The sequence below is a fragment of the Enhydra lutris genome, unplaced genomic scaffold (assembly GCF_002288905.1).
Source record: "Enhydra lutris kenyoni isolate GAN:26980312 unplaced genomic scaffold, ASM228890v2 scaffoldscaffold12, whole genome shotgun sequence".
Taxonomy (NCBI): domain Eukaryota; kingdom Metazoa; phylum Chordata; class Mammalia; order Carnivora; family Mustelidae; genus Enhydra; species Enhydra lutris.
The window spans coordinates 35,944,447-35,969,062 of NW_019154096.1; the positions used below are offsets into that span (position 1 = coordinate 35,944,447).

At 39.7% G+C, this 24,616-nt stretch overlaps 1 protein-coding gene across 1 annotated transcript; it reads left to right on the top strand.

The window, feature by feature from the left end:
* Positions 1 to 6,466: 6,466 nt before the first annotated feature.
* On the top strand, positions 6,467 to 24,315 carry LOC111144892 (growth hormone inducible transmembrane protein). The gene is made up of 9 exons (XM_022499478.1): positions 6,467 to 6,588; positions 7,973 to 8,137; positions 9,170 to 9,269; positions 10,562 to 10,673; positions 11,063 to 11,204; positions 14,405 to 14,513; positions 20,599 to 20,787; positions 21,201 to 21,372; positions 22,854 to 24,315. The coding sequence occupies exons 2-9, from the start codon at positions 8,009 to 8,011 to the stop codon at positions 22,936 to 22,938; spliced, it is 1,038 nt and encodes a 345-aa protein (XP_022355186.1). The 5' UTR covers positions 6,467 to 6,588; positions 7,973 to 8,008; the 3' UTR covers positions 22,939 to 24,315.
* The last annotated feature ends 301 nt before the right edge of the window (positions 24,316 to 24,616 follow it).

Here is a 24,616-nt window from a genome sequence, read left to right on the forward strand (position 1 = left end):
TGCTGAAAAGGTGGTAACACCCGAGAAAGCATGGAAGCTCCATGCCCCTTCTCACATACCTTGCCTTAGGTATCTCTTCTGTCTTGCTGTTCCTAAGTTGCATCCTTTTCATAATAAGTTAGTAATATAGTAAGCTGTTTTTCTGAATTCTATAAGCCACTCTACAAATTAATCAAGCCTGGGGGTGAGGTATGGGAACCTCCAGTTTTCATGTTTTGTGACTTTTCAGTGTTTGACTTGAGTCATTGCCACACACAGCTGTACTTCCTGCCCTTGGATTCTGTGAGGTTTCCCAGGAATAAAACATGTCTAATCCACTTCATAATTCTGGCTATAAGTTGGCTTGAGACATGTTAGATGGAGATGTCCTAAAGCAGTTAGAAACGAAGGACAGAATGATGGAATTTTGAGTCAAGAAACCATAAAATTACCTAAAATAACATCTCACTATTAAAATCATAGAGGGAAATACCAAAAACTTTTCTGCTGAGCAGGCCTGCCATCAGAGAGGACCACCATAGTCACAGAAGGCCTAGATTCTAGACCAGTATTTTTCAACCATTATATCATTATTGCTTCTCTAAGAAGCATTTTTAGACATTTTCCCCCTAATTTCCCTCCCCTAAGAAATTTTAATGCCGTAGATATACTTACCTATGTACTGTGTGTTATGTATCTATTATACTATATATATATTTATAAACTATATATTGTACGTTTTATTTGTGTTATATATATGTATATATATATATATATATATATATATATATGAAGATTTTTTTCATCTCTCAAGAACCAGTTTTTTTTAAGATTTTATTTATTTATTTGACAGAGCGAGAGAGAGCGAGGGAGATATCACAGGTAGGCAGAGAGGCAGGCGGGATGGGGGGGGGGTAAGCCATCTCCCTGCCGAGCAGGGAGCCCGTTGTGGGGCTCGATCCCAGGACCCCAAGACCATGACCTGAGCTGGAGGCAGAGGCTCAACCCACTGAGCCACCCAGATGCCCCAAGAACCAGTTGGGTTGTTTTTTTTGTTTGTTTGTTTGTTTGTTTTTTACTAGAAAACAGTTTTATTAGTTTTTCTTTTTTCTTTTTTTTAATTTTTTTTGTTTTTTTATAAACATATAATGTATTTTTCCCAAGAACCAGTTTTTAAACCCCGTTGAGAATGCTTCTTCTAGACCCAGATCTACCATTACCTTGCTGCGTTTACGCAAGCTAACATCATTTATGAGTTTTAGTGTCCTCTTTGCAACCTGACCAGAAAGTGTGAGATTATTCTCAAGATTCCCCCAATGTTCTGCCCCTTCACAGATACTATCCCATTAATGAACTTGCTCTTTTTTTTTAATTTTAATTTTTTTTAATTTTATTTTTTATAAACATATAATATATTTTTATCCCCAGGGGTACAGGTCTGTGAATCGCCAGGTTTACACACTTCACAGCACTCACCATAGCACATACCCTCCCCAATGTCCATAATCCCACCCCCCGTCTCCCAACCCCCCTCCCCCCATCAACCCTCAGTTTGTTTTGTGAGATTAAGAGTCACATATGGTTTGTCTCCCTCCCAATCCCATCTTGTTTCATTTACTCTTCTCCTACCCCCTTAACCCCCCATGTTGCATCTCCTCTCCCTCATATCAGGGAGATCATGTGATAGTTGTCTTTCTCCGATTGACTTATTTCGCTAAGCATGATACCCTCTAGTTCCATCCACGTCGTCGCAAATGGCAAGATTTCATTTCTTTTGATGGCTGCATAGTATTCCATTGTGTATATATACCACATCTTCTTTATCCATTCGTCTGTTGATGGACATCTAGGTTCTTTCCATAGTTTGGCTATTGTAGACATTGCTGCTATAAACATTCGGGTGCACGTGCCCCTTCAGATCACTACGTTTGTATCTTTAGGGTAAATACCCAGCAGTGCAATTGCTGGGTCATAGGGTAGTTCTATTTTCAACATTTTGAGGAACCTCCATGCTGTTTTCCAGAGTGGTTGCACCAGCTTGCATTCCCAACAGTGTAGGAGGGTTCCCCTTTCTCCACATCCTCGCCAGCATCTGTCATTTCCTGACTTGTTAATTTTAGCCATTCTGACTGGTGTGAGGTGGTATCTCATTGTGGTTTTGATTTGTATTTCCCTGATGCCGAGTGATGTGGAGCACTTTTTCATGTGTCTGTTGGCCATCTGGATGTCTTCTTTGCAGAAATGTCTGTTCATGTCCTCTGCCCATTTCTTGATTGGATTATTTGTTCTTTGGGTGTTGAGTTTGCTAAGTTCTTTATAGATTTTGGACACTAGCCCTTTATCTGATATGTCGTTTGCAAATATCTTCTCCCATTCTGTCAGTTGTCTTTTGGTTTTGTTAACTGTTTCCTTTGCTGTGCAAAAGATTTTGATCTTGATAAAATCCCAATAGTTCATTTTTGCCCTTGCTTCCCTTGCCTTTGGCGAATGAACTTGCTCTTTTGATCCATATGCAGTATTTGGTTGCATCTCAGTGAGGGGTATACACTGAAAAACTGCCAGTAAAATGAGTATGAAAATGAACTACATTCTTCCTTAATCTGGAATCAGTCAGCCTAAAGCACATAGCTTAGTCTATTCCATTCTGGTAGGCTCAGGACAGTCGGACAATTTATTAGTCAGATTTAGGACATCTCACTACCAGTCACCTTCCAGTTCAAAGACTTTTCTCCTCTCCTGGGCCCCTTATGGCTGAGAAACTTTACATTAAACAAGAAGAAGAAACTGGTGTGTACTGCTTTCTATTCCTCCCCTCTATTTTCTGGTCAATGTACCTGCTTCCAGATAATCCTTCCAGCAGAGCCCAGAGGGAGCAGTTCCTTCTTAGCTATGGCTTCATTTCTCTTTGGTTGAGGTTGGCACAGTTGGATCTCTGACTCAGACAGAGAGATGCTGGTTCTGTTGTGTAGCACCCACCATGATCTGCTGGTGCCCATCTGAGGGTATTTCTGGAAAGGGACTGCCTCACTAATGAACAGTGTCTTAAAGGGTGCCAACAAGCTAGTCCATACTCACAGCTACATTCTTGGGTTTATCCAGGTTTCAAGAATTCTAGGAATCTGACCTGGCAAATTTTAAATCGAAGAAAAAACAAGGAGGGAAGATCTTGACTCCTTCCCACCTGCTTTGTTTTCTGACACTTAACAAACACCATATGAAAAGCAGCTACCAGTTGGCCCCCCATGTTCACAAGCATTACCGACCTTTCAGGGAGAAGCACCTTTCCTTTGTACGGAGACACAGTGAGCACATTGGGGAGGGCAGTGGTAAAACCGTCACAGACTCCCCTTCCAACTCTCTTTCACCTACCCCACGTCTCCTGATCGAAAAGTTTAGTGGGGCAGGAGGAAAACATCTCCACAGTCCTCTTGAATCTTTTTAACCAAAAAGAAAGAAATTCTTTTTTCTTCAGTCCTTGAATATGATTTTTCTCCTCTACAACCCAGCAGTTTTCATTTAGTCAGCAGGTGGAGGATAAGGAACCAGTCAGCAGGCTTCAGTAAAAATAGTGGTGGATATACAGCATTAGGATTTATGACTCACGTCTTTTTCTGGTTTCTGTCCTATGTTCCAAGGCCTTAGAAGCTGAGAACTTAGAGTTTAACACTTCATACTGATGCTCGCAGGCAGGGTCCAGGGATCTAGAGGGGGTCCTGCAGGACCAGCCAAGAGGGTCCTTGGCTTCCTGTAGGATGGAAATTAATTGGGAGCCAGCAGGAAGTGAGAGTAGAGCTTATGGAAGATACAGAGCAAGCAGATAGAGAGGGAGTGTCTGGGAGACTCAGGGAGGAAAGGACCATGAGTCTTGTCTTTCTTTGTTCAGGGTCTGGAGGTTTTAACTGAGGAGGGTGGTCTGGTATACATGTCCCCTCAGGCATCCAAGAACTGGTTAGAACAAAATGGGGGCCCAGGTGTTACTCCTTGGAGCCAGGGGGCCTTGGCTTCTAGATGTCTAGCACTGTGGTCTGGAATATCCATATAATTGCTCTGTCCAGCTATTATCACCTTGTCCTTCCTTAGATGTTATCTATTCTAAAGAAATCATTAACTCCTTGTCCCTTACAAGGAGGAAATTACGAGGCATATGTAAAGTGGGGTGGGAGCGCAGGTCCTCGCAAGAATAGAAGCAGGAAAAGAAGCAAAAACATAGATTTTCGTGGAGTCCTTCAAATTCCCTGTCTCAATACCAAGTTTTACTTACCTACTTCCCCCACATCTGTATCTCTTTCTCTATCTTATCTCTAAATTAATGGTGTAATTATCCACCCAATTTCACTCAATTCAGAATACATGGATTACCCTGGGTGCCTCCCTCATCCTTTTTTTTTTTTAAAGATTTTATTTATTTGATGCAGAGAGAGAGAGAGAGATCACGACTAGGCAGAGCAGCAGGCAGAGAGAAAGGGGGAAGCAGGCTCCCCGCTGAGCGGAGAGCCCGATGCGGGGCTCGATCCCAGGACCCTGAGATCATGACCTGACCTGGAGGCAGAGGCTTAATCCACTGAGCCACCCAGGCACCCCTGCCTCCCTCATCCTTATCAGCTATATTCAATCAGTCATTAAATCCTGTAAATTCCTCCATATATATATATATATATATATATATATATATATATATGGACAGATATATATATATATATCTGTCATAAACCCTCTCTCTGTCCCTCTATGCTCTTAATTCCAGCCCTCAACACCTTTTGCTTCAACAATTGCAATAAATTCCTAATTAGTTTCCAGTCAATGAAATCTCTCCCCACCCCACACTGAGTATATTTTCCCAATGATGTGACCAGGTAACACTCCTTTTTCAAAATATCTGACATCTGTGGAAACAATACAAACCCCATACTTGAGAAAAGAAAATAATGCAATCATAAATGTATTTTTCTTTATAAGGAGAATAAGCTTTAATTAATAAGAATCTTATAAATCGCCTGGGTGGCTCAGTTGGTTAAGCATCTGCCTTCTGCTCAGGTCATGATCCCGCATGCTGGAAAGGAGCAGGTCAGGGTCCCTGTTCAGCAGGGAGCCTGCTTCTCCCTCTCCCTCTGCCCCTACCCCTGCTTGTGCTGGCTCTCTTTTCTTTCTCTCTCTCAAATAAATAAATAAAATAAAATAAAGAATCCTACAAATCACTTAAAAAGGCATATTGTTTATTCAGGTACTGTGTTGTGAATCCCTTCTCTTTGCTGATAACAGAAGCTGTAGGGAGAAGAAAAAAAAAAAAACACTAAGGTAGCTAAACAAAGAATCCATTTGCTAGCTAATCAAATTGGGTGAAGATCTAAAGATTAAATTGATCTTGCTTGACCTGTTCACTATCTTAAGTGACAGCTGCTCTACAGTGTTTTCCTGCCATTTTCAAAGTAAAGAAATAAAAATTGTGAGCTGCCAAACTGTTTTATTACCCACATAAAATGTAAACCTTTATGTTTGTCAAGATTTACATGGTTAGAGGATTATCATAAATCAAAATTAACAATAACTGAGGAGATAAGGCTCATGAATTTTACATGTTGTTAATCATCTTATCTAAAATAGCATCCCTCTAAGGCTTTATGCGGCTTTATTTTTCTCCATGGTACTTATCACCACCAAACGTTTTGTCTATTTTTTGTCTCCACCAGAAAGTCAACACAGTAAGAGCAAGGACTTTGTTTTGTCCAAACAACAGTATTGGTTGTGTTTTATTCATTTGTATACATCCCTAGTTCAGTGTTTGGTACAAAGTGAGACTCAGCAAATATTTGTGTAATGGATAAAAGATAGTGAAAGAAAAACAAAACAGCCGAGATATGGCTTTTCACTTTATAAATTATGTGTAATGAAAACATCTTCACAGTCCTCAGGACAAAGTAAGAAGCAGAGACTTGTATCATGCTTGTAATACAAGTACACACCAAAGCCTGAAAATGCTTGGTGGAAGATCAGAGCAACGGGGAGGAAACCCTGCTAAAATCCGGCCGCTGACCTTGTGTGATTTAGACCCTTTCCTAGATTTCATGAGCCAGCCTTAGGCGTCAGACCCAAGAAACGGACTGGCTCCACTCTGAAACTACCACGTTTGGCACACTATCCATCTCGCAAAACATTCTTGAGAAGGAGAAAAAAAGCAACATGAGGAAAGTAAAGGGGCAACGGAAAAATTTTTAGTTCTCACACATTTAATATTCTTTTTCAATTTTTACGTTTTTGTTAACTGCCGCTAGTGAAACTGTTGAGATAAAAAAGAAGACTAGCTCCGCTACCCATAGCTAACATGGCTGAAATGCCTTCGCTGCCCACACCCAAAATGGACTCCGACTATGACGTTTCCCTCTGGCCCGGAACCCCACCCGCCTACCGTACCAGCTTTTCCCGTCAGAGATCTGCTCATGATTGGGTGACCCTAGTGTTTGACGATTCTCCGGATGTTGCGTCACTCAGTGATTAGAGGAAACTGCGCGCGCAGAGGCAGTAAGGAGCGGGCGGAGGTCCATAGAGGTGTGCGCGTTTGCGTGTCGCCGGCCCGGAAGGGTAATTGTGCGGTTGAGGTGACCGGGAACTGAGGTATGGCTACTCCGGGCCTGCTAGCACCGGAGGTTCGCTGCCCTGACGATCGGCTTCGTGGGGCCGTTGGGTACATCTGAGATGGGCTGTAGGCGGTGTCGCTGCTGGCTGCGTCACAGCCTGGCGGTGCCACAGCTTTGCGGCTCGTTAGGGTCATCGTTCTGTGGGTGACCGGGTGAAAGGGGGCGGCGGCGGCGGGGCCTGGGCTGGCGGGCAGGGGCTCGTCCCCGCTGCCCTCTTCTCCCTCGAGCAGAGGTGCTGAATCACCTAGCGGCTGGGCCGCACAGCCGCCGCCCTTTCAGATAAGGGGGTGCGGGAGTGGGGGTGTTACAGGCGAGGGTGTTGTGGGGTTATGCGTTGACTTGGGGAGACTGGAGGCTTGCTGCCGAGTTCTCAGCCGAGTCTGGAGAGCTGGGTGAACTTTCTCGGGGGACCAGGCCTCTGGGCTCAGTCATACTTCATCCATTTTGTAGGTAACGCACCAGAATCTCGGAGGTTAGATACTCACGAGGCCACTTTGGGCAGATTTCCATTTAGTTCTGTTGCGCGACATGCAGGCCACGCAACGAGGCCTCGTTCCGAGTCAGTGTGTTAACTACTGAAGGAGGTAAACCGCCAGAGGCGGAGATGACGTAATGGCGTGAAAGTTGTAGAAGGTCTCGGTACTTTCTCAGTGTTGTACACCCAGTATAGGTTCAGTGGCAGAGCTGGAAGTACGCTGGGTTAGGTATTTTTTAGCAAAGATTCTTAGCTTTGGGGAATGCTAGGTAAAACATTCGTGGGTCCCGTTCCTAGAGGTTAAATCATTAGGACCAGAGTTAAGACCCAGCATCTACATTTTAAGATGCATCCCAGGTGGTTTCAGTACCTTGAGTATTTTTATCACATTTTTAAGGGAAGTAATATTTGGCATGTTTAGCAGAAATTTAAATGTTTGATTACTGTTGATGTTGTGAAACCTTACAGTGCAGCATGACCTTGAAGAGTTATTAATCTCTTCCTTGGATGACATTTTTCTTCTGCTCAAAAGTTATACAGTCTTGTTTTAAATTTTCCCATTGAATGCTTAAAACCACAGTTATAAAAGCCATCACACACACTGCAGTCGTATTAAGATCCTAACATCTGCACAGACAAGTCATACACCATACTGTTCAAGCTGGGATTTAGTTCTGTTTTGGTGATCATCCCAAATTGGGTTCTGTGGGAACCCATTTGTGAAATAACAAGGAATAAGCCGACAATTCATCATTAAATTTTAAAAGGTCCCTACTCCATTTTTCTACTAAAACATGATTGACCGGCCCTTCTGTGTCTCTGCATCTTTTCTGTGCCATTCCCTTAGTTGGTTAATGGGTTATTTTGTGTTTGTGTCTCGAACTAGCATTTCAGATCTGCTTGGTAAACCTGGTGCACCACCATGCTGGCCGCAAGATTTGTGTGTCTCCGGACACTCCCTTCCAGGGTCTTCCAACCAGCTTTCACCAAGGCCTCGCCTATTGTGAAGAATTCCATCACGAAGAATCAATGGCTCTTAACACCCAGCCGGGTAAAGATAATCTGATATCTTAATATTATGTCCATCTCTTTGTGCACCGGGACTCCTTCTTTTTTTTTTTTTTTTTTTTTAAAACTCTATGAAGCTCCCTGTTCTACCATTAGTGATTTACTAAATGGCTAAACACTTAGCCCTGATAATGTCCTGTATCAGCTTTTACCCCCCATTAGTTTTGTGTAATTGTGTTCCTCCTTATCACATAAGACAGAAAGAGCTGCTATAACTTTCTCTTTACCTACAGCTCTTAGAGTTTCATTCTGAGAATTTACAGTGATTGTGTGAGATTGAGAGCTGTATGGTACAACAAGGAGAGCTTGGAGCCTATAGTCAAAAGCTTAAGAACGCAGGAATATTAACATTTTGTCAGTAGCTTATTAATAATGTCATTTCAGCTCTTGATTAAAGAGTGGTAAAATCCATCACGTTAGAGATTTTCTTTTTCTTTTCTTTTTTTTCTTTTCTAATAGATTTCTCCAGAATTCAGATTAGAAGAATAAATTTTGAAATGTGAGGTAGATAAGGAAATATATATAAGCTAAAAGAGACAACTGTTTTCCTCTTGAATTAACTGTTCTGCTGTTGAAAAAGATTTAAAAAAAAAGGTAATAATTATCCATCCCTTTGACTTTATGTTAAGGAAAGGTAATTTTCTTGAGCCCATTTCCCAGGTGAAAAAAAAAAAGGTAGCCAATACTTAATGCATGAATGTTTTTTAAAAGCTAGCGTTTAAAATATGATTCTGGAGATAAAAATCTGTAGATTATGAAATAATTATTATTGAAACTTTAAGAAGTTAAGTTGTAAACTAAGAATTTAAGTGAATCACTTCAAAGATAGACCACAGGTAGGTAGAGTCTGCATTTAATTTTTTAGATTGGCTAACAGACCTTTATAATGAAACTACATACATAGAAAGTACCAAGTTATATACAGTTTTCTAGTGTAATGAGATATAATTATCTTCTATTAATAACATTCTGTTTTGCTTTATGTGTCAATTGTCTTTGTTTTCATGTATATCAGCAATATGCCACTAAGACAAGAGTTGGGATCCGGCGCGGGAAAACTGGTCAAGAACTTAAGGAGGCAGCAATGGAACCATCAGTGGAAAAAATATTTAAAAGTAGGCAGTAGTCTTCAGTTTTTAAACTAGAGTATGTGAAAATGTTTTAAGAAGTGCATAAACAGCCTTGTAAAAATGTGTGCAAACTTATGTATGTGACTGTTTTCTGGGAAGAAAGGCAGTCATTCTTCAGGAACTCATGACCCAGAAAAGGTTGATACTTCACACTGGTTTCATTGATTCCCAATCATATTTCTTCTAGACAAAATTTTACTTTTACCATTAAAAAAAAAAGGATTAATAGTTAATATGGCGTGATATAAAAGATATAATCTGTTAAGGAAGTTCAGTTGAAGTTGCATGAACTCTTAATTCAAGCATGTAATTATGTATGTTTTAGGTCAAGAGAAAAATCACTAAAACGGACATTAATAAAAGCCTAGCTCTTCAATAAGAGTCCTCATAATTGGTTGTTCATATATGGCCTCCCTGGAAAACAATACCTTAATGAAGTTTGTTTGAATTTCAGCTTTGCAAGTTTAGATTGTTAATCTACCCAAATCTATTCATAGAACACTTGCTGGCTAACGACCTTACAAAGTGTCAATATATTATAATGGGAAAGAGCTGTAATCTGTATCCGTCTGGACAGTTCTTCCTGATTAATAAGTTTGCCCTAAAAAGTAAATTACATGAATCATAAAGCTGTAGCTTAGTAATACTCAGAGTGAACAGATTCGAACTAAAAGGAGTGAGGTGCAGCCACGTAAGAGTTGGCTAGTTGTTTGTTTCACCTACTCTTCAGGGCACCCTCTCCCTTGATTGTGCCGCATAAACACTGATTGCATCCTTCGTTCCTTTTTTTCTTTGTCTACATCAAGCATCATCTTTGTTAATGGCACTTTATTTTATTTTTTTTAAGATTTTATTTATTTGACAGTTAATGGCATTTTATACACTGGTATAACTATTAACATTTCTTTCTCATCTTTTTCTTTCTAAGAGCATGAGGACATAACCCAGATTCTTATGAATGAAATAGTATGTATTAGAGAAGTATCCCCATGTCTATAGATACACTGCCTCCGTAAATTTCTTCAGAGTGAAATTAGAGGCTAATCAATTCTGATCCTTTTTGTCTTTTACACCTATGTTTTAGCAGTGCCCTTTTTTACTGGTCCCCTAATTTTGAAGCCACTTATATCCCTATATGTTCTAATTATGGCTGTTACAAAGGACTATGTTATATAGATTTTTTCCCCATACAACTATTAGAAAGGGCTTACCATTAGCATTTTTAATTTAGTCAAGACATGACTTTATTAATGTGCATTTCCCCCTGTGTTCTCCAGTTGATCAGATGGGAAGATGGTTTATTGCTGGAGGGGCTGCTGTTGGTCTTGGAGCATTGTGCTACTATGGCTTGGGAATGTCTAATGAGATTGGAGCTATTGAAAAAGCTGTGTAAGTAAATCATTCCCAAACATTTCCTGTCTTCAAGGCTCCAGTTTTGTTTTCATCCTTCTCTTTTGCCACTTTTGGAATGTTTTATATCTAAACTTCTAACTATAGAAATACACTTGCATAAAAAAATCTCTTAGCATCTGTTCAAACTTAAGTCTTTTGCTAAGGTTATATGTGTTTAAGCAAGGAGAAAATGTGTTGCTTTGTATATGTGCCAAGCGCTTATGTTTTGTATCATTTAATTTTATCACTCCAATATATCCGTCATTTCCATAATAAATAAGACTAGAGGAATAAATTGGTATTTCCCAAAGTTTCCCAGCTGTGAATGACTTAACCAAAATTTATATCCATATTTCTGTAAATTAACCATGTTGTGTTTCTTACAGAATTTGGCCTCAGTATGTGAAGGATAGAATTCATTCTACCTATATGTATTTAGCAGGAAGTATTGGTTTAACAGCTTTGTCTGCCCTGGCAGTGAGCAGAACTCCTGTTCTCATGAACTTCATGATGAGAGGCTCTTGGGTGGTAAGTCAGATTTGTTTTCCTTTTTCACTAAATATCAAATGATTAGACCAAAAATATTGGGGGGGGGGTTATTAAATGGAAGGGAATCCCTTACTATATTGAACAGTTGTTCAGATCTGTGAATTAATAAGGCAACTGAGACAAAGTAGAAATTATATTCTGAGGTAAATCACAGATTATTCTTTGTTGAGTATTATATTCAAATAGTGGCAGAGGGGTTGAAAATCAAACTTTACAAGGAATATCCAACTCACCTGGGAGCAGAGATCAAACAGCCTGTGTTTTATAGAGTTTAGTTAATGGGAGGTGGGGGAGGCCGGCAATAAATGCAAAATCATTAGTGGAAAATATTTGTTGCTAACACTCTGAACTCTCTTGACCCTGTGTAAAGTTTTAGATTCTGTGTTTCTTGAGCTTTTGTTATTTTGCTGGATAAAAAAAAAATTCAAAGGTGATAGCTATTTTTCTATTGTCTGGTTGAAGAAATGAGTTTGAGTAAGTGGTAAAGGATGTGCAATAGGAATTAGAAAATGTAAAACAAGTTGAAAGACTGTTTTTGTCTCAGACTAGTAGTGACGTTCTATGCAAGAGACATTGTTGCATCAGAACTGTTGGAGGCCAGCATTTTTTATTGCAGGAGAGGACAAAGGTGGTCAAGGTTTGCAGAACAGCTTGAGCAGAGGAGAAGGGGTAGTCATTAAAACTGGCTTCACACATGATCTGAGGGTCCTGGGATTCAGCCCCGCATTGACCTCCCTGCTCAGTGGGAAGTCTGCTTCTTGCTCGCTCGCTGTCTCACTTCCTCACTCTCTCTCAAATAAATAAAACCTTAAAAAAAAAAAAAGACTTTGAGGTAAAACTGGCTTCACAATAGTGTCAAGAGTGAAGTTGGAGTATTTGAGGTCTAGAGTGTGAAGAAGACACAATTAGGAAGACAATGTTCAATTGCCACACTGAGGAGAGTACCCAAGTAGTCAGAGGCCATGGCAAATACTGGAACAGCAAAAAAATTTTTTTATTTAAGAACTCAAATGGAAGATGTGAGAAGCAAGTATACCAACCACGGCTTTGTAAAATCTGTGAAATGAAGAATTGTAAGAATGTGAACTATGAATTTGAGACTAGAAGGGAATGGGGGATGGGAGAGTTTGTATCATACAGATTTCCCATCGCTAACCAAATCTAACTAACTTCCATCCATCTTCCAAAACCATAATATTTCCACTGCACTTTCCAAAGGAGAACCATTTAGGATAGCATGGCCATTTGGACACTCAGTATAATTCAGATGGGTGTTATGAATCTCCTAACCCAGTTCATGAGGGCACAGAATAAGCATGGTGCATTCTCACCAGGAATGTAAGTTTTTATCAGGTAGATAATATAAAACAGGGCTTTTTAACAAAATACCATGGCTGCAAGAGAAAAATTAAAATATACAGAAGAGTTCAGCCTCTGAAATAAGACTTCAAAGAAGTTTTGTGCTTGGGCCATATTCTCAGCTTCCTGTGGGCAGAAGATGACTCTCACCTGCTGTTAGGGCTACTTAAATAAAATAGTTTGGAAAGCCAGGCAGCTGCTACAGAGATGAAGATGAAGCTTTTGAGGGGTGACGGACATACAAATAAGGTCAAAGTTAGTACCAAGTGATTTTGGAACAGAGAAGAGGCTTGTGGCAGTCAGTGTCCCTCCCAGAAAAACTTCCCATGTGAGAAGGTAACCCTTGGATAAGTCAGCCAGATAGAAAAGAGGATTTCTTAGGCAAAATGAATAGAATTAAAGAGGAATGAGAAGGGGGCTTGTTTGCATCTTGTGTTTGCTGGAGTGTGTAGAGTATGGAAAGGTAAAAAGCAAAAAACGCAATTGGGTCATGAACATGAAGGACCTTAAAGAAAAAAATATAATTGTGGTAAATATCCTGAAAATGCCTTACATTTGAATGAAGTATGAAGAAATGTATGAAGTTGTTTTTAGTAATTATTTCTCCATTAAAAAATGATTAAGTAGAACCCAGTGTGCTTATTTATATTAATGGGAGAAAAAGCAGCTGTACTTTACATCAGTCAGTGGTTGAACATTCTCATGCCATGGGTCAGACAGGTAATGCAGAGGAAATAAATTGATCTTGGAATAGTTGGGCTACAAAATATCTGCCATTTTATCCAAGAGCTGCAGGTGTGCAGTTCCTGCTTCATGTTTCTTAAAGGTTCAGTATCATATTTTTCTATTATGTGCATTTCTTTTTTATATGCACAAGGAATATTTAAGTGTTAAAACTAATATGGCAATCTAAGGCAAAGAAAAGAGATGGAAGACTAAGTCAGCCAGAAAACTAAGAGGATAGATAAGTAGAATCTTAACTCTCTCCTCTATTTTCCATGTGCTTCAGTTTTTTAGGTTTTTATTTAGCATATGATGGAGTTCAAGACAATGTACTATTATGTATATGTTCTAATTGGTGTATCATGATTAATTTTTTAAAATGCTGTCTGTGCTATACAAAAATAATTTTGGAATTCTTATTTTTTAAGATTTATTTATTTAAAGATTTTATTTGAGAGAGAATGAGTGTTGGGGGTGGGGGACAAAGGGACAAGCAGACTCACTGCTGAGCAGAGAGCAAGATGTGGGACTCAATCCCAGGACGTGAAATCATGACCTGAGCTGAAGCCAGATGCTTAACCAGCTGAGCCACTCAGGCACTCTAAAGATTTACTTATTGAGAGAATAAGTGTGATGGAGCATGTGTGCCTGAGGAGGTGGGGGGGGCGGTGGCTGGGAGTAGTGGGGTAGCTGGGGCAGAGAGAATCCAAAGCGGACTCCATGCTGAGCTCAGAGCCAGACATGGGGCTCCATCTCATGACCCTGAGATCATGACCTGAGCCAAAACCAAGAGTCAGATGCTTAACCAACTGAGCCACCCAGGCACCTCTATTTTGGGATCCTTAAAGAGGTTTTGTTAGACCTCTCTGTCTAGCAAAAATAAAATTTTATAAAGATGGTATAAGTCAAAGCTCAACTCACTTGAAGGTGTCTGCAAAACTGTGTGACAGTAGGGGGCACTCTTGCCTCCTGCTAGGATCCGTTCACTATCCTTTAAGTGGGGTGTTTTGGAGGGACTAGCTGAACTTGGAACTTGTAGGCTTCTGCTTGGTTGTTGTATAAGGATTGATTTTTCTCAGTAATAATGTGTCTTTTAGACGATTGGTGCAACCTTTGCAGCCATGATTGGAGCTGGAATGATGGTACAATCAATACCATATGACCAGAGCCCAGGCCCAAAGCATCTTGCTTGGTTACTACATTCTGGTATGTTCTAATTTTAAATTTTTACTTAAAAACCTTCATTACTTTTTTTTTTTTTTTTGGTGGCTCTTCACAATTGTAAATGACTTGTGTATAATTTAATAAAACCTTGTGTTTAGAAAACACTTAATAGTTCTTTTATACTTAGTAGTGGTGGTTCATTGCCAGACATCTTCTCTGAAAAGTTAATGATTCTGCTGCTTAGACCATGGGCATCCCCAGTATTACATTTGGCCTCCTGTGGCAGTCTAGTATATATGCAGAGATTTCCTTTATGTATTTTGTCTGCTTCTGGGAGGGTTTCAAACCTGGTACACATTACCTGAGAATTGTTCTTATGTATTTTTAGAAAAATTTTTAAATGAGGGTGGAGAAGAAAAGGAGGAGGTAAGAAACATGAAAGAATAGGAGTAGAGGATTTTGCAGTGGAGCATTGGAAGAAAGAACCCAGTAAAAAAGATCTTTGGAAATGCACGTTTGTGTCTGATATGGTTAGCTCAGTCATTATTTAGATAGGTTTAGCACAAAGTTACTGTGGACAGGGCAAAGGCTACCCACCTTTGGTATTGTAGGACAGTTTTAATATCCTTTTGTAGGTGTATGTTGTGATACCTCCCTTAATTGTGGAGACACAAATACTTTAGATAGTGTTTTCCTTCTCAGGTATCCCAGGAGGGTCTGTCTGTGGGTTGAACAGAGAGGCAGCTAGACCCAGAAACAAAAGTACTTAGATACATGTTCTGTACCACAAAACGAGACATATTTTGTTTTTTTCCAGTTTTTTTTTTTTTTTAACTTGAGTATAGCTGACATAATGTTACAGTAGCTGCAGGTATACAACATAGAGATTCAGTTTCTCTATATGTTTTGCTATACTCCCCACAAGTAGCTACCATCTGTCACCACACAGCACTATTGCAGTATCACTGATTGTGTTCCCTGCGCTGTGCCTTTTGCTCCTGTGACTTCATTGCGTAACTGGAAGCTTGTATCTCCCACTCCCCTTCACCCATTTTGCATACCCTGCCACCTCCCCTCGGGCAACCATCAGTTTGCTCTCTGTCTTTATGGATCTGTTTCTGCTTTTTATTCGTTTATTCGCTTAAATAAAACAAGACAAATTTTATAAGCATTTTCCTGAAACTTCCAGGGAAACAGACTGAAATGTTTCTAACCTGGGTCAGTAAATGGAAATTAGGTATTTGGCATCCAGTATGAAAAATTTCTGGCGTGAACTGTGTCATTTACATTCTTCCCGTGCTGTCTTTGTTTTGGTAAATATGAGACAGCATGACTTGACAACCTCAGTTTTGCAAGTCTCTTCTGTTAGGTCTGAGGTTATTCAACTGTAGGTACTCTCCAGGGAGCTTTACCAGATAAAATCCTTGTGATAGAGGGAGGTGGTCCATTGTCTTCTAGTACCAATAACCTGCTTTTAAGAAAAAAAAATTACTCAAGATACATGTACTTCTATGAAATGTAATATCTGAGTGCTATCTGTAAATATTTAAGGATTATTTTGCTTTAGAACAACTACATACCATAGTAGTGTACAAAACTTTTTTCTCTTAGGTATATGTATTCTTGCATTAAAACACCAAAATCCTCACCATCTGAGTTTAGCATTAGTATCTTACCCAGAGAATGGAGTTCTGCGCCTATTTCCCATTTTAGACACTGTTTTCCTTGAGAGGACAAGTTCAGTGTTTTTATCTCTGATAAGTATTAAATACTTAGTGGCTTATTGAATTGAATTAAAATAGCTCTATAGTTTGAGTTTAAAATAAGGGCTATCTGGGTTGCTTAGAAAACTCCTTTAATGTGCTATAAATTACTGGGCTCAAAGTATTTTATGTGTTGGAGGGGGGCCCCCAAGACCACCCATTCATTCATTTAGGTTTTTTTTTTTTGTTTTTTTTTTAGAAGAAGCATATACTTGTACTCAGAGCTAAAGTTTATTACAATAGAAGGACACATGATAGCATCTGCAAGGGGAAAAAATACGGGTAGAGTCTGGAGAAATTCATCCACAGGCTTCTAGTGCTCCCTGCTTCCTTTGAGGGGACTTAGCAAGGAAGTGAAAAGTACAGTGAGATGGAAGCCCATTAGAGACTTGATGCCTGAAGGCTGAGGGTTTTTATTAAGGGCTAATCATAGAAGTACCTTCCTAGTAACTACCAAGATACAGATTCCCAGAAGGAAAGCAGGCTTTCAGCATAACTCACATTGTTTCCACAAGTAGTCTAACCGCGCCAGGTACAGAATGCTTCATGGGCCAAGTTCTTAAGTAGGCAAGGACCAGCCCTGCAAGCAAGTCTTCTTAAAGATGACCTTGGGCCTGCTATGATGACCTTTCCCTGTATAGCATGAATGCCAGTTTTTACTTTAAATTTCATCTGTATCTTAAGCCATGCAGGCAGGCATTCGCATTTCCATTTCATGGATGAGGAAATAGAGGCTATGTGAGGTCACACTGGCAGGTGCCACAGTCAGAACTGACACACTTACTTCTTCCAAGTCCAGCCCTCTCTCCTCTACTCTTTCTTTCACTGGTATGATTGAGATGAGACTTGCAGGGAGTTTGGATGACCCAAGGGCAGTCCCTCACAGTATTAAAGGGACATCAGAGTTGGCTTTTGATGAGTATTAACTTCCAGTGCATTCCATTTTCATTTTTCACCCAGATGTTTAGCATTGTGTTAACACAGCTGTGGTCTTACTCAGGATTAAGTGATACTATGTAGGAATTACTGAAATGATCGTTGGAAAAACTATTCTAACTGTGTTTTTCCTCCCGGGTTTATTAGGATATAATTGACACATAACACCATATAAATTTTAAGATGTGTAACTGGTTGATTTAATACATTTATATATTGCAAAATGATTACCACCATAGCATTAGCTAGCACTCCATTCCACATTTACTATTACTTTTTTGTGGTGAGAACATTTAAAATGTATTCTGTTAGCAACATTCAAGTATATGATACAGGATTAGCTGTAATCACCATGATGTATGTTAGGGCTTCAAATTTGTTCATCTTATAATTGGAAATTTATACCCTTTGACCAGTATCTCCTCATTTCCCCCACACCTCTACCCCTGGTAACCACCACTCTTCTCTGTTTCGCTGAATTTGACTTCTTTTAGGTTTCCTAATACAATTGAGATCATGTGATGTTTGTCTTTCTCTTATTAATTTTTTTTTTAAGATTATTTATTTATTTATTTGACAGACAGAGATCAGAAGTAGGCAGAGAGCGGGGGGGGGGGGGGCAGGCTCCCTGCCGAGCAGAGAGTCTGATGCGGGGCTCGATCCCAGGACCCTGAGATCATGACCTGAGCCGAAGGCAGTGGCTTAACCCTCTGAGCCACCCAGGCACCCCTCTTTCTCATATTTCATTTAGTGTAATGCCTTCAGGGTCCATTCATGTTGTCAAAAATGGCAAGAGTTTTTTTTTTTATAGCTGAATATTATTCCGTTTTTTATATATGCCACATCATCTTTATCCATTCACCCATTAAAGGACAATTTGATCTTTGTATCTTGGAGATTGTGAACAGTGCTGCAGTGAACATGGGGGCACAGTCACCTCTGTGACATCCTGATTTCACTTCTTTTGGTTAAAAACCCAGAAGTGGGATTGTTGAATGATATGGTAGTTATAGTTTTAATTTTTTAAGGAACCTCCATACTTTTTCCATACTGGCTGTACCAGTTGGATGAATGCCAGTTTGATTCACAATAATCTTGAGCTATCCTTGTTCTGTAATTGATATGTCCTTAAGTAGCAAACATCTATTACCATTTAAGATTTTTATGAGAAAATATCATTGAAAGATCTCTGGCAGCCTCCTTAAAAGTTTTGGTAAAGGTGCAGGACGGCTGGACTACAGCTGCCTACACCATCAGAAAACTAGGCCTTAGAGAACAGGCTCCCCAAAGAGCCAGATGGTGCGGAACAGACCTTTGGAGGGACCTTCCTGCAGCTGACAAGAAAGTCCTGGAGGACCAGACCACCCCCCGCAAAGGCCTCTAACTCAGGGGCTACTGTTGTGAAAAGGCCAGGACTCAGGTGCCCACGTTCTGTGAGGACAGGTCTCCCAGAGGGCCAGAACACACACAGCCTGATTGCCAAAGGGTTAGGCCACGAGAGTTGGACCTCTCAGAGGACTGTGGCATCTAGGATGAGACCTTGGCAGAGCATGGTGGCCAGGATCTTTGGAAGATTAAGCCACCCAAGGGCCAGACCCCCAGTGATAAAAGCTCCAGAGATAGAATCTCCGGTGAACCTAGCCATGAAGAACGGAAAGAGGATTGTACCATGGTTGTCAAGGCCAACTGGGAAACTGTTCAACAGGGTCAGCCTACACAGGAGAGGACCACTGGAGGGACAGACCATGGAAAACAGGACCACCAAGCTAGACCTTGGAGAGCCAGGGGAGGACCAGGTATCGTGGGGTGGGAGGGGATGCTATGAAAGGGCCATGAGGAAAACAGGGCCTCACTCATCCTTGCTCCCTGCTACCAGCTCTGTGTCCAACCCCCGGCCATTAGTGGCTAACAGGGTCAAGGGAAGCTGGAGAAATTAGCTGGCACATCAGTATAGAGAAAGGAGGAAGAAGGACACTTTCATCCTCTTCCTGTGGCTTAATCCAAATTTCAGGACAGGGAGTTACTTGGGGTAAGTAAAGTTAGGAGCCTGATGGAGAATAAAGGTTTTTCTTGGCTTCTGCAAGAAAATACATTTTGGGGGCACCTGGTTGGCTCAGTGGGTTAAGCCTCTGCCTTCAGCTCAGGTCATGATCTCAGGGTCGTGGGATCGAGCTCCACATCAGGCTCTCTGCTCAGCAGGGAGCCTGCTTCCCCCTCTCTCTCTGCCTGCCTCTCTACCTACTTGTGATCTCTCTCCCTCTCTCTGTCAAATAAAATCTTTAAAAAAAAATACATTTTTTTGCTAAAAATTTTGCTGTCTGTTGTAAAACTGTTGGGATTCCTAATAGAAATGTAAAGATTCCTAGAGGAATGTTTATCCAGTGTCTTTCTTACAGCAAAATATATTTTTAATTATTCATTATCATGAGTTATATCTTCCTACTTAATCTAGAAACGTTACTCTCACAAAAGAGATACTGGCGTTGACATTATATATGTCAATAGCTGTGCCTATTCCATGAGTTAAACTATGGACATTTAATGTTTAAGAGGACGGATAACTTGCTCTACTTACCACTGAAATAATGCCTTGTCTAAGATTAATTTTTTTTAATTAAGGAGTTCTGTTTGCTAATTATTGATACCTTTTGCTGTAATTTTTCTGAACTTGTTTGTAAATATCTGACAACTAAAATTACTATTCAGAAGCTGAGATGATAGTCCCTGTTCCACAAGGAAACAGCAGTGCCTGTCCTTGAAGTTCCTGCGTTTTAGGATTAGCATCCTATAACATTCTCTCGCTTTACCTTGTTCCCTCTTGGCAGGAGCCAAGACCTTCAGTTATTCCTATCAAGGCTTTTAATCTCAATTCTCATACATATGATCGTTTTTGCATAGAATAACGGTAGGCTCACATCCAGGTAATGACGTACGAAGAATTTGATAAAGTTACTTAAAAATCTAGATTAGTGTTTGTATTCTGAGTTGAGACAGTTTAAGAATAGTGATATTGGGGCACCTGGGTGCCTTGGTTGGTTGGGCGACTGCCTTCAGCTCAGGTCATGATCCTGGAGTCCTGGGATTGAGTCCCACCTCGGTCTCCCTGCTCGACAGGGAGTCTGTTTCTCCCACTGACCTCTCTCTTGTGCTCTCTCTCTCTCTCATTCTCTCTTTCCTTCTCTCTCTCTCAAATAAATAAAATCCTTAAGGGGGAAAAAGAAAAAAAAGAATAGTGTTATTGTTGTGATTTCGAATTTGGATAGCTGCAAGTTTGGGTTATGGGATTCAGGGTATGACCTAAATAAGGGAGAGACTTCGTAGTCCTATTGTTTAACAGTGAGGTGTACGATATTCACTTAGAAGTGGCTTTTTTTTTTTTTTTTTTTTTTTGGTTGTCATTTAGTAAAAACTGCTTGCTGTTTCTCCAGGTATAATGGGTGCAGTGGTGGCTCCACTGACGATATTAGGGGGGCCTCTTCTCATCAGAGCTGCGTGGTATACAGCAGGCATTGTGGGAGGCCTCTCCACTGTGGCCATGTGTGCACCCAGTGAGAAGTTTCTGAACATGGGAGCACCCCTGGGAGTGGGCCTGGGTCTCGTCTTCGTATCCTCACTGGGTAAGCAGCTGTGTTTTGAGACTCTTGGTATCCTAAAATCATTGTTGGTACTCAGTTATCCTAATGGAGGGAGTTTATTAAGAGTCACTTTTAAAAGTTTAAAAGGGAAACACTGATTAGAGTGTATTTTCCTGTTTGGCATCATGGTAAACTATTATTTTTTGATTTACCAAAATACATGGTCTGAAGAACATGAAAATTACTCTTGATCAAGAGCCTTTCTGTAATGTGAGCAAGTGACCTGCTGCAGGAATGAGTGTAATGGATTTGGAATTGAATATGCATGAAATTATATAGTCAATCCTTTTCTTATCTGTGCAGTACATCAAAAGAAGTTTGCTTGTTTTTGTCTTAAGTAACATTCATCATAGATCAATTACAGAAATGAGGCTAGTTTTTTTCCCCTCTTCCAGGATCTATGTTTCTTCCACCTACCACTGTAGCTGGTGCCACTTTGTACTCAGTGGCAATTTATGGTGGATTAGTTCTTTTCAGTATGTTTCTTCTGTATGATACACAGAAAGTAATCAAGCGTGCAGAAATAATACCAGCATATGGAATTCAAAAATATGATCCCATCAATTCGTAAGTAGTCTTTAACGTCTTTCCTTTGTTACATAGTACATTTGTGGTATTATGGTCTATTTTATTTTCTGGCTCTTTTAGTTTCCCAGGGTTACTGTAATAGACTACAGACTGAGTGGTAAAACAAGGGAGCTTGACACTCTGGCAGTTCTAGAGTCGAGAAGTCTGAAATCAGGGTGTGACCAGGATTGATACCTTCTGAGGTCTCTGAGAGACTCTGTTCATGCCTCTCTTCTAGCTGCTTGTTTTGGCCAGCAGCCCGGGGTATTCCTTGGCCTGTAGACACATTACCCCAGTCTCTGCCTCTGTCTTCACAGCACTCTTCCTGTGTGTCTGTCTCCAGTCATTTGGGATTGAGGCACACCCTACTGCAGTATTAACCTCATCTTTTTTTTTTTTTTTTTAAGATTTTATTAATTTATTTGACAGGCGGAGATCACACGTAGGCAGAGAGGCAGGCAGAGGGGGTGGGGAGCAAGCTCCCTGCTGAGCAGAGAGCCTGATGCGGGGCTCGATCCCAAGACCCTGAAATCATGACCTGAGCCAAAGGCAGAGGCTTAACCCACTGAGCCACCCAGGCGTCCCGTATTAACCTCATCTTAACTCACATCTTGATTACATTTGCAGACATCCTATTTCCAAATAAGGTCACCTTTATAGGTAGAGGGATTAGGATGTCAGTGTATCTTTTGAATTCAACCCACAGCAGTAGGTTTGTCAAATTGTATCATATTTATTTCTGTTGCTGTTTGGTCTGCTTTTTATCTCGTTAGTAAGCTAAGTATCCACAGAACATTTGCTTAGATAATGACTAAGTAATATTTAGGTATTCAGTTAAGGCAGTATTTACCTGTTTTTGTTGATCAGCTTTATGGTGCAACTGTTATATAATAATGCTTTTCCCTTTTCTTGGACTCGTCACCAAAATAGGTTGTTTTAGCTTTCTTGAGCTTCATGTTGTCTGTCACATTTTTTGAAGTAATTTTTTTTTCCTTGAAACTGAAATTCGGTGTAATTTTTTTTTTTTTTTTAAATGCTGCTTTAACACAGATTGTAACACTTTTCTTTGGTTGGCGGTGGGAAGAGGGGTTGCCTTGAGGAGATATATTATATTTAAAAATGCCAGACTTCTGTCCAACACATTTTTGTGAAGGTGTTTCTTTGGTTTTGGCTTGATTATTTCATTGTCTGTCACCCAGGGGATTTTTTTTTTACAAGATACTACACTCATAAGAACATGTCAGAGGACAGAATAACAATTTTCTAAATTGCCTTTTAACATTTCAAAGATTAATCTGCCAGAAAACCTTGACTTTAGTCCACGGCTTCCTTAGTTGACATCTTTTCTTTTTTAATTTCCATTTCATATACCTATGACAAGTAATCAGTATTAAGAAATAGCTTGTCTAGATTAAGAAATACTTTTTATCATTGTTATTAGAATTACATCCTCTATAACTGGCCATAATTTGCTTTTCCAGGATGCTGGGAATCTACATGGATACATTAAATATATTTATGCGAGTTGCCAGTATTCTAGCAACTGGAAGCAACAGAAAGAAATGACATGCCTCAGCTTCTGACTTCTTTATACATCAGATATCTTGCTTGTTTAATAGGGACAGGTATTCATGAAATAGTTCGTACAAGCAGCTTTCACTGAAGTTTAGAAGATAAGACTTGTCAACATGTTTCAGTTGTTCCGGTGATGTGATGCTTCCGGCCTCCTTTTTCTTCTGCAGAATAAATTCATTTCTCTTCCAAATAAGCACACACATTTCTAGTGCTCATGTTTGAGTAATTCTTAAATGTTTCAATGAATGTGAAAACTAAAGTTTATGTTGTGAGAATTTAACTGTTCTATTTTAAAATTAATTTGACTGAAAACTAGACAACTCTGTTTTGCTGCATATCTTTTTGAAATGCAGAAATATTACAAGTAATCTCATAGGTGATGTAGAGGTTTGGTAAAGGGACCAGAGAGAAGCAAAGAGTCACCTGCAGTCATTCTTTGAATACGTAGCACTTGTGTAATTGGTGCCGAGCTACTGAGAGGGGTTTGGCTATTTAAAAACAAATCATAGTTGTTTTTACATTGATCTGTTGAACTTTTCAAAAGCATTGAGCATAAAACAAAAATACAGATGATTCATTCTCCTGATGTTCCTTTCTTTCTCAGTGCTATCTTTACAACATACGTATAATTTTGTTTGGCTTCTCATTGTTGGACATTGCTAGGACAGTTCAGAATGTTAATCGTATGGAGAATTCCTGATACGTGTTATGTATGTGTAAGTTTTATTTTTGAACCTTATAGAACAAAATATCCTTAAAATTCTTCTCAGGATAAAGCATTCAAAGCATGAAAACTCTTGCATTTTCAAATATACAAACACTGTGTTCCTAATTGCTGGATTTTTGTGCATATTTATTGAGATATTATTGAGATATTATTAATAGAATACATGCTTGCGTTTCCCATCTCACTTCAGGCATCAGAAAAGCCTGTTTGTGGCTCACACATAAGATTATGAAAGCAGTTTTTCTCCCAGCTCCCAGGACTTGGTTTCTTCTGTTCCTCTCAGACTAAGCACTTAAAAAAAAAAAAAAAAAAAAAAAAAAAGGAGGACATAGCTAGTCTTTCTTCATGAACTGTGTCAGTCAAAACTGTAATAGGCAAAATGCTTTGTTAGAGTTTCCCACAGCAGACTTTTCCTTCACCTCCATAGACTATTACTTGACTCTCTTGTGACATTTGTGTTTTGATACAGAAGAGTTATTTTTGGAAGTTCTTAATGAATGAACTAAGTATGTATGATTATCGAAATGATTGGTATTTTTGACAAATATTTATTACAGTAATCCAGAAGTAATTATTCTTACCACCTCAAATTACATAGTCTGCTTCTTTCTGAAATAATAAAGGTTTCATCCAGATGGTGATTGGTCTGTAATTTTTCCAGCTGAACCATGTGCACACTGTTTGAATAGAGGATTTGTTTCATTTGTTTTCTCTTCCTGACCTAGTACGGAGAATATAGTGTGATTATGACCATGTTACTTACCGCCAGACTACCTTTATTTGAGCCCACCTTTTCCACCTATTTCTTAGGTGATCTTGGGCAAATTACTTCACCTCTCTGTGCCCATTTTCTTATCCGTAAAATGGAGATGGTAACAGAACCAGCATCATAGGATTGGGGTGAAATGTGTGGACATTTAGCACTATGTAAGTTTTAGCTGC

Excerpts from the sequence above, each read along its gene's own strand:
- LOC111144892 (XM_022499478.1), top strand. The coding sequence starts at position 8,009 with ATGCTGGCCGCAAGATTTGTGTGTCTCCGGACACTCCCTTCCAGGGTC. Across the intron at positions 10,674-11,062 it reads GGAGCTATTGAAAAAGCTGT|AATTTGGCCTCAGTATGTGA; the intron begins GTAAGTAAATCA and ends TGTTTCTTACAG. Across the intron at positions 11,205-14,404 it reads TGATGAGAGGCTCTTGGGTG|ACGATTGGTGCAACCTTTGC; the intron begins GTAAGTCAGATT and ends TGTGTCTTTTAG.